Source organism: Lissotriton helveticus, chromosome 11 (assembly GCF_964261635.1).
Source record: "Lissotriton helveticus chromosome 11, aLisHel1.1, whole genome shotgun sequence".
In the NCBI taxonomy this organism is placed as follows: domain Eukaryota; kingdom Metazoa; phylum Chordata; class Amphibia; order Caudata; family Salamandridae; genus Lissotriton; species Lissotriton helveticus.
In genome coordinates, this window is record NC_136072.1 from 92176122 (window position 1) to 92191681 (window position 15560).

General features: G+C 44.4%; 1 protein-coding gene across 2 annotated transcripts in view; it reads right to left on the bottom strand.

The window, feature by feature from the left end:
• The window catches only part of PLD1 (phospholipase D1), a 499520-nt gene that overhangs the window by 208623 nt on the left and 275337 nt on the right, over positions 1-15560 (bottom strand). For both annotated transcript variants that reach the window (XM_078665562.1, XM_078665561.1), the window contains one exon: positions 13768-13826. In XM_078665562.1, coding sequence (XP_078521688.1) covers positions 13768-13826 — 59 coding nt within the window. The remainder of the gene's footprint in view (positions 1-13767; positions 13827-15560) is intronic.

Sequence of the window (15560 nt, forward strand, 5' to 3'; positions counted from 1 at the left end):
ATTGGGAGACATATAGTCAGAATCCTGTGTTTTTCTAGCGGGGTGGTGTCAGGAAACACCGCCTCTATTTGGGTGATTTTCTGTGCCAACCAGAATGGTATCTGTTCCCGTTTAGCCGGAACTTTACCTAGGCAGGATTGGATGTTCTGTGGTGTGATTTTATTTGTGTTCCCGTGGTGAGGGGTCAGCTGTGGAAGTTTAATCGCTGGCTGAATTGTTGAAGTCCGCATTACATACTGGACTAATTGTCTATGAATTTTTAGTAATTGTTTTAGCTGTATTAACAGCTCTCCTGTAGACATTCCTTCGATGTCTGGGTGTGGTGTGTATCCGGCTAAGACCGGCCACGTTGCTCCTGGTCTACCTAAAGGACCGAGCCTGGTGATGTGATTATTATGTATTAGGGCGCCATCAAATAAGAGCAAATGCTCTTGGAATTTGAGTGGTACTTCCACCTCCTCGAAAGGAGTGTAAATGTCGGGTGGAACCTCTATTTTGTAATAGTGGAAGTACTTTGTTACAGCATTTGCTGCTGGAAAATGTATCCATGTATAGTATACCTCTGTCTGCCGATATTCGTGTGCCTCAATTACGAATATGACTGTGCCACCTCTAGGTGTCAGTCCATTTTCTATAAGTTTTAAGGTTATAGATTTCCTTTTGGCGACCGGGATGAGTATTCTATCCCCGTCTGCATCTAGTGCTGCAGTATCAGCTGCTACTATTTCAGCTGCTAATCTAACTGCCTCTCTTTCGTCATCACTTTCTGACATTTTACTGTTAGAAAGGTTATTCTTTTTGTTTGCAGATCAGGTTTCTTATGGAACAAAGATTAGATGCACAATATTTTGGAACAGTGTATCCTTCAACGTTGACTAAACCAAGAACCTTACATAGGAGTTCCCTCCTGCGAGGTTTTGGAGGATATTACCTTTCACCCACTCCAGACGTCTTTGGAGTATTTGGGAAAAGGGGTCTGAGTGAGAAAGCACGACTGAGTTACTCTAAATGTCTTACGTTAGTTTTATCGCCCTTTCCAAACGCGTTGGGCGCCATGTAGTGTAGTTCCTATCTTCCCAATAGGCTCTGCGCATTGGAATAATACCTACAGCAGTAAAGGCCTAGGCCAGACGTTAACTAGGTCTACTACTGTTGATACTAGACTTAAGTTTTGGGTTTGCCAGCGTAGCTCAGAGTTCGCTAGAAACTTTCTCGAATGTTCAGGAAAGAATTAACTCCCCTGATTAGACAAGAAGGGATTTAGTTTCTGACAACCATAGAACATGACAACTTTGCTCTCCCCTAATCAAGAGTGTATCTCCAGAGTCGTGTGAGCACAAGGCAATTATTTTACTCAGTCAGTACGTGCATTCTTAGTCTCATCAGATTGTAGAGAAAAGGAAGAGACGGGCGTGTTCAATAAAAAGGTGTTATTTATTGATCAGTCTCTTTTCTCGTACAAGAGAAATGGATCGATATTATTGCAATACTTATAGTTAAGTAAAGTGCATACATTAAAAGCAATAGTATAAAATAATACTGTAAAAACATTGATATGGTTTCTGAGCCATATGATGTTTAAAATGATTAAAATATATTTACATACACATATACATTTGACTAAACGTACTCAACTGGTGTTTCTAAATACGCCTACCCCGTGTACCTGACCTAAGTCTAATGCGTGGGCGGGAATAGAAAGTTACAGTTTAAGTTAAGTTTGTTTTTGCCAAGTGAATAACTAAAGAATTCTCTGTGAGGGGTTATTCAGTTCTGTACCTGGAAGTTAGGATGAATGAGGAATGGTATCTCTTTCTCTGCTCTCGATATTCCAGGCTGCCTGCGAGGGCTGCTGAAAGCGCCGGTGTTGGGTCTCTCGGTAGGAGATAGCAGCGCGTCTCTCAGCGCGTCAGGAAGGCGGGGCTGCTGCCAGCGGGGTCTGCTCTGCTTCTGGGCTTCGGCAAGTATGGCTGCTCCGTCTCGTCACCACGCGTGTGTTTGCATAGGGCAAGATCGGCAATATTTATACCTTAAAGGTGCAGAGATTGACGTAAGGATGGACATAGATACGTCAATAAAGATGTCATACGACTTGCTCGTTAGCACATTCTTTTACTGAAGTTCTCTGTGAAATCAAAACAATGGCCGCACGGATTTTCCAGGTTGTCATAGGTTTGATTTGTTATGAGAACGTCGTATGCCTTATCAGGGGCTGGAGGAATGTCGCTTGTCTAATTAGATCTCAAGCGTTATGACCTAATCAGATAACACGTTCCTGTGCCGTAGTGTGACTGCGTCAGATAACGGTATCTGCATCATGGGGGCTTTTCTTGCCTCATGGGCTGACTGTTAGTTAACTTGATAGTTAGTTTAACCAGAATAGGGTCAGGAATAGGGGGATCGATTCAGAACCTATAGGAATACATGACACAGTGAGGATGAGAAATTATTATATCCGTTTTGTGAATTTAAATACTGAATATCTGCAAACTTATAAGTAAGAATTCAAAGACTGTGATATGGGTAACTGATGGGGGTGCTTGTAGCACAACAGAGTGACATTCAGTTGTTATCAGACACCGTGTCATCTTAGAAATACCATAAGGCCCTCACTTAAAATATCAATAGAATGCATGATCTGAAATGCCATTGATTTACATAAACAAAGATGGCAGTGAAGTGCAGGAAATTACAGGCTTTACATCAGCATATCCATGAGAAATTCCTGCCATGCCTACATGGACTTCAAAGTTTAAAAAAACAAACAAAAAAATAGGTGTCTTTCTAAGCCGAACCGCTATAGAATGTAAGTTTTTACTTAGCATTTATGGTTTTTACATTTTTAAAGACATACATGTAGTATATGAATACACTGATGGCTTAAAGATCACATGGGTAAATGTAATTCTTACATATCTATTTGTCCAGAAAAAACAAAACTATCCATGCTGAAGGACATGCACATTATCACACACCCACAACACACCCACAGTCAATAACCAGATCTAGCAATGTGGAGGAAATTGCCTATTTTGTATTGTCACAGGCGATTTGTCGCCTTTATCCTGGCCTATTGCTGGCGTTATTGCTTTGTGCACTGTGACACTTCTATTCAGTGCCACAGCACATGTGCCATGGCTCTAAAATAGTTGAGTGAAATTGGTTCCACCCAATTAGTCTACTTAACTTTCCATAAAGGTCACAGTAAATGACACAGAAAATGCATCAATAGCATGAAAGTTAAATGTCATATGTGAGCTGCAGTGTGTGTTTGCACCACCTACATACATGACAAAAATATATGGCTGCCAGGAGCACCACTGTGCTCTGGCTGAGCTGCAGTCTAAAGGCACTGCAGGCTCACACGAGAGGAAAGTTACATTATAATGTAGGAAGACTTACTTTCATATACTACAACACCACCCTAAAATGTTGCCTGGTAGGCCAACAAGGAAGTGTGTCTTTTATATGAAAAGGTGGCACCCTCTATATTTGAAACAGGTGTCCTCAAAGTGATTGGAGGCCTAAAAGTTGTTTTCACTGTGCCGGTTTAGCCTACATTCTCTAAGGACAGGCCTAATTATGAATTAAATTATTATTTCATATCTACACTTTAGAAAATACTAATAACATGATTCAAAGTTATTTCCCCCAGGTGTCATAATCGGATTAAATGGTGACATCAGATTTGTGATAATGTTTTTGGAAAAGTAAGTTTATGAACTGCACTAAAACCAGTTCTGCCACTTACCTAACCCTAAGATGTCAATTCTCCGTCCTCACTCATTTTAAAAGCCCAGCATTCTACAAGACCATAGTCTTGCCTCCGGACTCAATGAGGCATTGGGGTTGTCACAACAAACCACCTAGCAGGAATTATCTATCTGGGAGTCGGCAGGAGCAAATTGCAGATCAATAGACTTGAAACTATCTCTTTTGACTTTGAGACTTAAAATTGGGCTGTACCTGTTCATGCCCAGAGCTTATCGAGAACAAACTCACCAATCCCAGCCGGAGGAGAGCTCATCTAAGTAAGGTAGTGGTTTTGCGGATAGCCAGAAAGGCTCCTCGTGGAAGAAGGGTTCAGCCATCTCAGAATGAACACTTCTGGGAATTTTTAGAGTAAAGTGGAAAAGAAAGTGCTTCAAGAGGAGGTGGGCATAGGGTGACAAATGGTCAGGAATGGTAGTGGAACTCTTCTTCACCCACCCGGAAGACGCGTGGCAGTGGTTGGAGGAACGGCCAATCCTGAACAGTAGAGAGGTTGCAACACGGGAGGAGCTAGACAAGGCACTGAAAAGCAGGTCGCAATGGGAACTTCCAAAGCCGCGACGAATGCACTCTAGACGAGGCAGGAGACAAACGCCACTGACGCCGTACCATAGCCGCGACCTCGGGCAGGCGAGGAGGGGGCGGTCGGCCTCTCCAGGAGGAGCAGCAGCCTCGGCTTCGAGATACGAAGTGCTACGCACCACGGCGAGATCTGAAGGTGAAGAGGAGGACACACGTGACGATCCCACCTCTGGTGGGGGTGCAGAATTTGAAGATGACATGCAATCGGATCATCCGTTGGTGCAAGAGATCAGGGTACTGGAGCGGGACGGATCGGAACCTCACAGTGCACCGGAATCTGAATCGCAAGACTCGAAATCCTGAAGAGTGGCAACAACTGGCGAACAAGGCGTTATCGACCCAGGGACATTCCGATGATGGACCACGGACTCATGAGAGGGCAGGCCGGAAACTGTGGAGTGGCAGTCAGCTGAAGGGACTCACGCAAGTTGACACTCCTCCCTCCCCTTTTTCTTTTTTGTGTTGTGTTTGACGAGATTGTAAGGTTGTTGAGGTGTTGTTAGGGGGGGGATTGGGTGGGCGACAGGCCTACTCCTTCAGAAAGAGATGCCCGTGCTGCGGGCACACCTGGATGGGGAGGGAGGTGGGGTGGGGGGGGGGAGAAGTTCATGTTTGGGGGGGTTCAAGAGAAGCAACACTGAGTTCCCACACGTTGCAAATGGGTAGGTACACAAGTTGGGGATCTTGGGGGGGATGTTGGTTACCGGAATACTCATGGGGAAACAGTCAGATGCCCAATACGCCACATGGTCGCAAACAGATGCTATGGTCTCCTACTGACCTTCAGACACACTACACAGTATGGCAGATACATTGATTACCACTGAGAGACATCAGAGGGGCCTCTCCATTCTAACATGGAATGTCAACGGACTAGGGTCCAAAATAAAGAGAGGATTGGTAAACTCGTACATCAAGAGGGTCGCACCAGACCTTATCCTCCTACAGGAAACACACCTCAGGGCAGGAAAATGCACGTTCATAGCGAGGGGGAGGTATAAAGTACTGACTCACGCGGGCTATACGTCAGGGGCCAGGGGAGTCGCAATCCTAATAAGCAAAACACATCCCTTTACCGTCACACGCTCGTGGAGCGATCCACAGGGGACATACGTGGGAATACAAGGGTTCTGGAACAGGCGGCATATGACAATTGTCTCTGTATACGCACCCCCAAAACTCCAATCGCGCACACTCAGGGAAATAGCATCCATCCTATTGGACACGGCTGACACGATGCAGATAGTGGGGGGGGACTTCAACGACGTCATGTCAGAAGCACTAGACCGTTCAGGTACAACACGCAGAGGGGGGACACAAACGGCATTGGCACAATATATGGCGGAGATGGGACTCACCGATACATGGCGCTGGCGACACCCGACACAGGAGACGTTCTCCTTTTACTCAGGGGCCCATAAAACCTTCTCCAGGCTAGATTACATCTTCATGGCCAGGCAATACCTGGCAGAGGGTGACGTGTTCGCCTACAAGCCACGGGGGATATCTGACCACTCGCCTCTGTATGCACACTTAGGGAAACACACGGTGCGGCGCGAGACTGAGTGGCGCTTGGCAGCTTGGGACATACAATCCCCCGAGATGACACGAGGGCTGCGGGCCGATGTGAAAGTATATGTGGCGGAGAACGAGGGTTCCGTAGACTCCGATATTACCTTCTGGGAGGCAATGAAACCGGTGCTGAGGGACAGAATCAGAGGGAGACTACGGGATGAACGCCATAAACGGCACAGGGAGGCGACAGGGCTTGAGGCTGCCATCCTAGCGCTAGAAAGGGAATACCTGGTCCACAAAGGGGAAGGCGTACTGAGGCGGTTGCAAGACAAACAAAGGGAGTATAGGCAATTGGTCTCTAATGAGGCGAAGACACAATCACTAGCAACACTGCACCGCCTATACGATGTCGGTGACAAGTCAGGCAAACTTCTGGCATGGCTCAGCAGGAGAGAACGAGCAGCAAGGTGGGTGGAGAATATCAGGAGGGACGGGGGCATCATGGAAGCTACCGACAAGGGCATAGCAGAGGAGTTTGCACTCCACTATGAGGATTTCTATAGAGGCAGAGACCTCGGAACAGTTGACGAGGCCCTACAGTATATGGAAGATGTGGATATCCCAGTACTGGAGGCAGAACTCAGCGCCCCTTTGGAGGCGGACATCACAGTGGAGGAGGTTAGAGTAGCCATAAACAAGTTAAAAACGGGGAAAACGCCGGGACCCAACGGGTTTCCGGCGGAATTTTTAAAAAAAACGTCCGACTTGCTGACGCGCCACCTGTTAGCCCTATATGTTGAAGCCTACGAAATAGGGTCGCTCCCACGAGACCTTACACTGGCGACCATAGTACCGATCCACAAACAGGGCAAGCCTGAGGAGGATTGTGCCTCGTACCGCCCAATCTCATTGCTGAACATGGAGGTGAAAGTGCTGGCCACGATTCTAGCGACACGTCTCCGGACGGTCGTTCCTGACCTTATACACTCGGACCAGTCGGGGTTTCTGCCGGATAGAGCAACAAAGCTTAACCTCCGACGGACGCACAACTGGCTCCAAGAAGTGAGAGATAAGACGGAACCACACTGGTTCATGTCCTTAGACGCCGAAAAAGCGTTCGACGCGGTACACTGGCCCTTTCTTATGGCGGCACTTAGGCGGTTTGGTTTTGGTCCACACTTCCAAAAATGGATAGGGCTGCTATACACGGCGCCGAGAGCGCGGGTACGAGTTAATGGATGGCTATCACGCGAATTCCGGTTAGAAAGGGGCACCAGACAAGGCTGCCCGCTGTCCCCGCTACTCTTTACACTCACGATAGAAATATTGGCGGCCAAAATTCGGCAGAACCCAAGGATCCATGGTTTTACATGGAGTACTTCGGGGGAGACACAGGAAAAGGTTTCATTGTACGCCGACGATGTCTTGCTGTATATTACGAAACCCGAGGTCTCAGTGGGTACGTTGTTCAGAGAGTTGGAGGGCTTTGGGGCGGTGGCAGGCCATACCATCAACTGGCACAAATCAGTCTTGTACATGCCGCAGGGACCTGTGACAGACGTGCCTCTACCAGACCGTTTGCTCACTACCACGGAAGGGTTTCAGTACCTTGGGGTCTATATCACTCTGGACAAACAGCGCTCGTTTCAAACCAACGTAGAACGAGTAATGAAAGAGGCAGTAGAGGATATGACGAGATGGAGGCTGCTACCACTCACCCTCCTGGGTAGGGCGGCTATGTACAAAATGATCACTCTACCGAAATTCCTCTACGCACTTCAGAATGAATATTACTCACTCCCGACCGCCACGATCGCCAAAATCCATGCAGGCTTAAGATCGTTCCTATGGTTAGACAAACAACCACGCATCGCACTCCAAACGCTCCAACGGCACCAATACAATGGTGGGATTTCCTTGCCGAACCTGGAGGCTTACTACTGGGCGGAACACTTGACCCCCATAAATGACTGGTTACATGCACCGGCGGACCACCCGACGTATGCATTAGAAAGACATAAATTATCTCCACACAATATTCTTCACTACATATATGGAGGGGAGACAGGGAGGACGCTCCTGCCCGCGACTATGATCACGATCCGCGCATGGATAAGGGCCACTAGGGCCACGGGGTGGGAGGAGAAACCTACACGCCAGACACCACTGTGGCATTGCAACTGGTTCACGGAACTTAAAAAACTGGAGGGCTTCCATAGGTGGGACGATATAGGGATCTCTACCATCGGGGACGTGATCAGGCAGGGTGAGTTGAAGACCTTTGCGATGCTCCGGGAGGAGTTTGGATTACATCACACACAACAGTACAAATACATGCAGTTAGTCCATGCTTGGCAAGCACAGAAGATAGCTCTACAAGATATACCGGAGTACTCACCCTTAGAAGGGAGACTCCTACAGGAACAAATACTACACCAGGCAGTGTCCCTCACATACAAAACACTCACGAATAACATGTTTGGAAGTTTGCCGACACTCAGGGGCAAGTGGGAGGCAGAAGTGGGACAATTGGAAGATTTAGACTGGGAACTGATCCTGATGCACCCCCGGGAAGTGGCCATTAAGTCACGGCTGAGGCTGATTCAATTGAATGTGCTGCACAGGACGTACTTTGATAGGAGGCGTCTCCTCAAGATGGGCAAAATAACAGACGACACCTGTCTGCGTTGCAGGGCCGAACCGGGGGACTTTTACCACACAATCTGGTCCTGTGCGGAGATTCAACAGTACTGGTCTCACATCTTCACGGAACTGGGGGAGGTACTGGGTGTAGAGCTGACACTGGACCCGAAGCTGGCACTACTGGGACTGGTGGCCGACGTAGACCTGCCGCGCCCGCATATTATTTTCTTGGTGCTGGCATTAGTAGTGGCGAAAAGAGACATTGCCAAATACTGGGGGGCAGCGGAAAGGCCAGAAGTAGAGGAATGGAGGAGAGGGCTGGACCTCTATATGGCTGCAGAACGAGTGACGTACAAGGCGAGAGGTTGTCCCAGAAAATTCCGAAAGGTATGGGGTAAATGGAGACAATACCATGGCCTAGAAGCCGGGCGCTTGGGAGGTTCCGCATAAGCGAACGGGGTGCGTAGGCGGGAAAGGGAGATCACCTGATGAAGAGATGTAATTGGGGGCACTCTGGCACGCTAAGAAATTTAGGGTCACCACACATGTGAGGTTATGTACAGCATCATGGGACAGGAGAGGGGCATCAGCAGAGTGGACACGAATGGTGTTGATGGACACGTGCCATTTCATTGGCCGCGCATGAGACCGAACTGTAACCGCATTGAGATGGAAACCAACTAGTTTGAAGACAGGGGTGGGGGGGGAGTTGTGGGGGGAAAATAACTCAAAAAAGCAGGTTCGGGGAGTTATTTACAGAGCTCGCACGTTGTGAAACAACAGCACATTACTCAACGAAAACAAAAGTCGCCGCCCGGCCTCCGGGCTGTGGGCATGAAGGCTGTGGAGATAGAACCATGTTGTAAGTTTTCTTATGCCGAATTGTGAGCTGGCTGTGACTGTATTCTTTTCCACCTGCACAAAAATAAAATTTATTTAAAAAAAAAAGGAATGGTAGTGGAACATCAGTTATTGGTGCACAGGATAAGACCAGCTCCTCACCAGCAGCTGCTGACAACATTCCTAGACACAGGTAGACAATACCTATAAAAAAATATCCTGCTAGAAGAAAGAATAGTCCTGTCTCCTGACTTCTTTCTGGTATCCAGGGGAATAGAACTGCTCTCCAGGGGTCGGATGGCTGAACTCCAGCTTTTCTACTCCAAAGACTCAAAAATTGGAAGGACGCCTGACTCTAAAATGGCCCAGATGAACACAGAGGACAGCACCCTGCAGAAGCTGTGGCAGGAGAGAGGCTTGGTGCCTAGAAGACTGCCAAGAGAATTTGAGGACTTCAGAGGCGACTGCAAGGAACTTTCCCAGCAGCTCGAACAATGTGCAATTTACACATCATTCCATGTACAGAGGAGTGAGACAAGATGCTGAGGCACACCCAGTGAGGCCACATATTACGTGTGCAAGAAAAACAGTTTCACCTGATGAAGATATCCAACTCGTGGAATGGTGCTTGGCTATAGATTTCATTCTCTCTCACTGAAAGACGTGGACCAGGATGAGGTTGCAAATCCATCCCACAAATGAAGCAACCTCAGGCCATGATATGTAGCTTTGTACAGTTCAAAGCTTTTGCCACCCAAACCAACAGCTTCAGCCAAAGCTCTCCAACGTATCTGACTTTGAGGAACCCTTGCCAGCCTCAGCCTTAGACCATACTCTTCTAAAGGGTTTTGAACTCCATTTTAGAGACAACATTCTAATGTAAAACCTGAAACCTCAATGACCCACTTGCTATATCCGACCACTGCTCCATTTCAATCAGCATGAAATCATGCCTACGTCCCAGTCAATGGAGAACTTTTATTTTTTAACGGCATGTTACTTTTGTTAAAGCACTTTTTGTCTTAAATGTTTACAAATTCCTATTTCCAATTTTGTTTATTCAATTTTAATAATTTTGACACTCATTACTTTTTCTTTACTTTTCAAATTGGTTGGCAATTGTATTGTTTTGTTTTCTCTACTTTTAAAATACTTGGTACTGTTAGAACTTAGCGAACATTTCTCTGGAGCTTTGCTGGCTGCTAGAGCCAGAGCTAGTATGGGTTGATAAGAGTGTCTCTGAGATTGGTCTTGAGGCATAACTAAAGTGTATTTATTAGGTAAGAAAGGGTCGGCCTTCCAAAAATAATAACCCACTTACTGGCAGCAGACACCTGCATTTCAGGCTGTTTACAGGACCCAAATGTTATGAAAAAAGCGCATTAACCACTTAACAGTCCCTCACTAATAATCTCCATTGTTGCTACTTTCAGATTAGGAAAATAGATTAAAGAGGAGGTCTCACAAGCTGAATGATCTGTCCCAATCAGAGATTTACCAGGAAATGGAACAGAGACAATGTAATAGATCCAGTGTTATGGTGATATGGATTGCAATTTGCTTAATAAACATGTAATACATTCATTGCCAAGTTGACAAGCAAGAACAATTCAATTGGGAGATTGATAGCAAGTGATTGGCAATGAATTGGTTATGGATTTAGATGGAGGTGTGTTTCTTTAGTGTCCTAATTGATGGTTAGGAGCACTTCAGCATGAAGAGTAGGGACTTCAGCAGTAAATGAAAATTGTGTCTTACAGTCAAGCCACTGGTATCAAGGAGTAAATAAATGTGCTGGAACCTATTCAAAAGTCTAGCCCTGCACCCTTGTCATGACCCAAGTCCGTTGATGTCTTGTGTGTGGAATTAGTGTCTTCAATTTTAATCGAATTGTCAGCTGCAGGTACAACGAGGTGTGCACAAGGGAATTTTGGCAGTAGCCCCATATTATATAAATATTGTATAGCAATAAAAGAGAGAAATGATAATAAAATGCTTGACCTAGAAAATAACATGCACTTGGTGGTGCATGCTACATACTTTTGTAGAGTCCATCAAGTCATAGCGAATGTCATCAAGAATATGCATAGACCCGGCAGCGCTAAAGGGGGTAACCTGTAAGCCCGCGGGCTGCCTTGCGGCCTGTGCCCTTCACAACAGCGTCTCTCGTATCCTGCGCTTTACAGCTGTATGCACGTTTTATTTACCTGCAGGGTGATGAGGCCGGTGGGCCGCCTCATAAGCCTATGGACAGTTCCTCACAGCAGCTGGCTACCGGTTTGGTATTTGGCAAACCTCTCCCCAGGGCCATGTTGGAAGTCATCATAGTTCTATCCCTTTCCCAGAATCCCTGAGAAGGATTCTTGGGAGTTTTATCTGCCCAAACTAAAATGCCAACCATTTCTATTGTGATCTTTGTTTCTATCTCAATTTAAGATGCGGGCCCAATGCATGAGGCGACTTCTTGTCCTGGGAATATAAAATTGGTTTGTTTTCTCTTCATCCTTGAGTCACAACACTTCTTCAGAGTGTTCTTCGCTCCGGTTGGTGTGTTCCCTTACACCTGTTGATAGTTACTGATCCTGGTGGTGTTATTCTCACTCCTGTTGGTCTTGCTATAGAGGGAGGATCGATCTATAGCCAATTTCTGCAGTACTGTCCCTGCATTCTGCATTTGACCACTGATCATTTTTCCACTAGATCCAATGCCTCAGTTCTTGTTCTACAGTCATCATTTCAGGGTTTTTCACTTCTGGGTTTTTCCTTCCTTGGGGTTCTTCTGGGAGACACTATCGGCTTAAGAACGCAAGTGTCTGTGTCATTGAGGCTACTGGAATGGGTCGTCCTTATCTTTGGCAGACAAAGACTGTCAAGAACTGGGCTCTAAGATCTTCTCGTCGCCCAAGGTATGCGAACAGAAGTTCTCCACCTAAGAGGATTGACACTAACCGGCAAGATGGATGTAAGAGAGCACAAAACATTTTAGGAAGCACGTTCTGCCAGATCATTTATATACTGTAGTTAGGCCCTCTGACACCTTCACAATCAATTTGCAAATCTGCGTACACTTCAAACAGAAATTGAAAGAATATCTTTTCAAAATCATTCAAAGAGTATAATAGAAATTACTGTTTCTACTACTTATTTCCTACATTTCTCCTTGGTGACATATGACATCAGGCTGTTAAACAAATGATAATGCCCGTGTAATATGATTTATGACACTGAAATGAGCATTCAGCTGGTTTGTAGGAGCAATCGCTAAAGCTACCCATGTTGGCAGGCATTGGCCATACCACATTTTCACCTTGTAATGTTCATTTTTGGTGTCTGCTAGGAAATAAGTACAACACACTAATATTTAGTTACATAAGTGTAAAGCATAGCTATAATAAATCTTTGTCTTGATCATCCATGGGCATAGCAGACACAGACACCATACAGCAGCATCTGAAAAATAAAACATGCTTGGATTTCTATGTAGACTGTGAGAGCTAGATGCAAAGTGATTTAAAATAGGAAGCATGCCAAATTGGAATCCATGCCTGTAACTGGGCATAGAGAAGGTATGGAAACATACAAAGGCCATACTCTTGCAACTCATTGTTCATAATGTAGCAAGCAACCTAGTGACATTAAGGATATTACTGCTGAGGATACTGGAACAAAAACCTTAAGTTAGGCATGTGCAACTGAAGCAGTGGGAGGGAATGAGAAAGTAACAATAGGAAGAAAAACTGCTCTCCTTGTCACTCATGTTTTGGCTTCTATTGCTGTGGTTAAGAATACTAGGATCCTTCCTTACAGTTTGTGACATGAAGGTAACATGCATACTTTGTGTGGTACACATCACACGGACCTGGAATGGGAACAGCTCTTCCTAAATTGCCTTCATGTGTAATGGGGAGCATTGTTTATCCACACATCTCTTCAACCTTGAGCACACATCCCTTATTATTCATCTTCGCGATCCTAGATGTCAGAACATTGATGTTATTTATTTAAAAGTTCCTTATAATTTATAAAGCAAAATACCACCCCCAAAAACAATCTTAGTATTTTAAGAAATTTCTACACCAAGGATTTCAAGAGATCGAAAAAAGTGTTTTTTGAGATAAGTCAAATGTTTAGTGAAGCGCTTGTGGTAAAGCATCATTTGGCTATACCATTAGGTCACAAATGTAAATTTGTGTTAATCTATTCCCCAGATATCCTTGTACCATGACAGGTGACATCTTCCCGGCTGGAAAGCATGCCTACTTGGAATTGTTCAATACTAAATTAAAAGATTTAGATTAAAGTGTTTTTCAGTGCTATCTAAAGTCAAATTCAAAATTGTTTTTACATCTTTTTGTTTACAATTAAGAAATTAGTGTTCTGAAATAAATAATTTAAAACATTGTATAAATAACATACATGCCCTTTGGTCCAAGATCCCGGATAAATGATAGTTGGCTAACATCAATGAACTCCAACTAGCGTGAGAAAGAAAATACATAGTTATTGTTAAAATGTAACAAATGGTGCTTACAGTTTCTTATAAATTGCATAACAATATGAGTAATGTCTGTAAGTGACAGTGAAGATGTAGCCAAGAAAGAAAAATAAATGTGAAGAATTGGACTTAAAATCAATCATATACACGTATAGTTGCTGTCATTATAACATACACAATGAGGCATATGTCCATGACACTGAGGTCTGGGATATGAGGAAATGTCCACTAACTGCTTCACTGATAATTCACCCACCATCAAAAATGAATCCAAATTGTTGGTATCTTTAGTAAGAGAGAGACGAAATGTGCAGTTAAATGTCCTTGGGGTTATTTTCTACACCTACATTGCTGGGAGTGGTTGGGAAATATTTCAAATGTGAGGCCATTGCTGCCTCACTCACAGTACCTACTGAATTATTAGAATGGCTAACAACTGTAAATTAAAAGTCACTGGAAAAGTCAATAGATCTGACATTGGTCGCACTCGCCAGCCTTTTTGCTTTGTCTGTTATTGTTTTGTCATGGCTTTTCAAAACTATTGGGCCATCAACAATCTTAATAAAAAGTGCAAAAAACAATGTTTAATAATATATTTTTGATCTTAAAAAAATTATATTAGCCAATGGGTGAAGTGCGCTGACCCACTGCCCCATGCTATATGCTGCAGTGGACAAAAATAAAATCTGAATGACAAAATACCAGACAAATTAAATAGTGCTGACTGAAAGCCCCTATGAGGACATTACACATATTATTTGAGTAAAATCAAAAAGCCTTGGCTTCCCCAACTTTAAAAATATACTTCTTTTTTAAGTTTGATTTATTGAGAAAAGGAAAAATGAGGGAGGGGGGGTGAAAGGAGAAGAGTTACAATAAGCGGATGGAAGAAATAAACAATATAATAATAATTTCATAAAAAGTAAGCATTACAAGCATGAAGAATTATGAACACATCGTAAGAGTATAAATACAATAAATAAAACACAATATATTCAGACTTAATTATAGTAATCATATAATAAGGTAAAACAGGTAATAAGAAAGTCACAGGGTTTGCAAACTTCAATCGTTTCAGGATCAGGAGAGGGATGAACAGGGGCAGAGGAAGAGAGATACGTTACCAAAGGAAGCCAAGTCAGGTCACGTTTGATAGCTAGGGAGATGGGAGATACATAATTGGTGTCTAAACGATGATTAAAACAGACTGCATTCCACCAGGACTGATATGAAATATTTGCAGCCTGTTTCCAGTTAGAAGTGACAATATGAAAGGCTACAGCAATGAAAAGGTAAAGTAAAGGGTAGTGATTGGGAGAATGAGGGAGGTCTGATGAGGGAGCCAAGGAAAACTAGTGAGGGAGAAAAGGGAGCCTGAAACTGGAAAATCTTTTGTATTTGCCGCCAAACCAACTGCCAGAACTGGGAGGTAGGAGGGCATTCAAACAACATATGTTTAAGATCAGCAGAAAGGCAGGAACAAGACAAACAGGTAGAGGGAGTGTCTGGTGAAAAACGGGATAAAGCAAGTGGAGTAAATAAAGTTCTGTGATAAATGAAAAATAAAGTTTGGGTAGTGTTAGCAGCTCTAGAGGTCTTATGAAGTTTAGTCCAAATTGTATCCCAAAGAAGTACACGCCAATTCTGAGAAAAATCCAACTCCCATGCAAGTTCAATGCGAGATTTCAATCTATCTGTAGTAAAACGGAAAGAA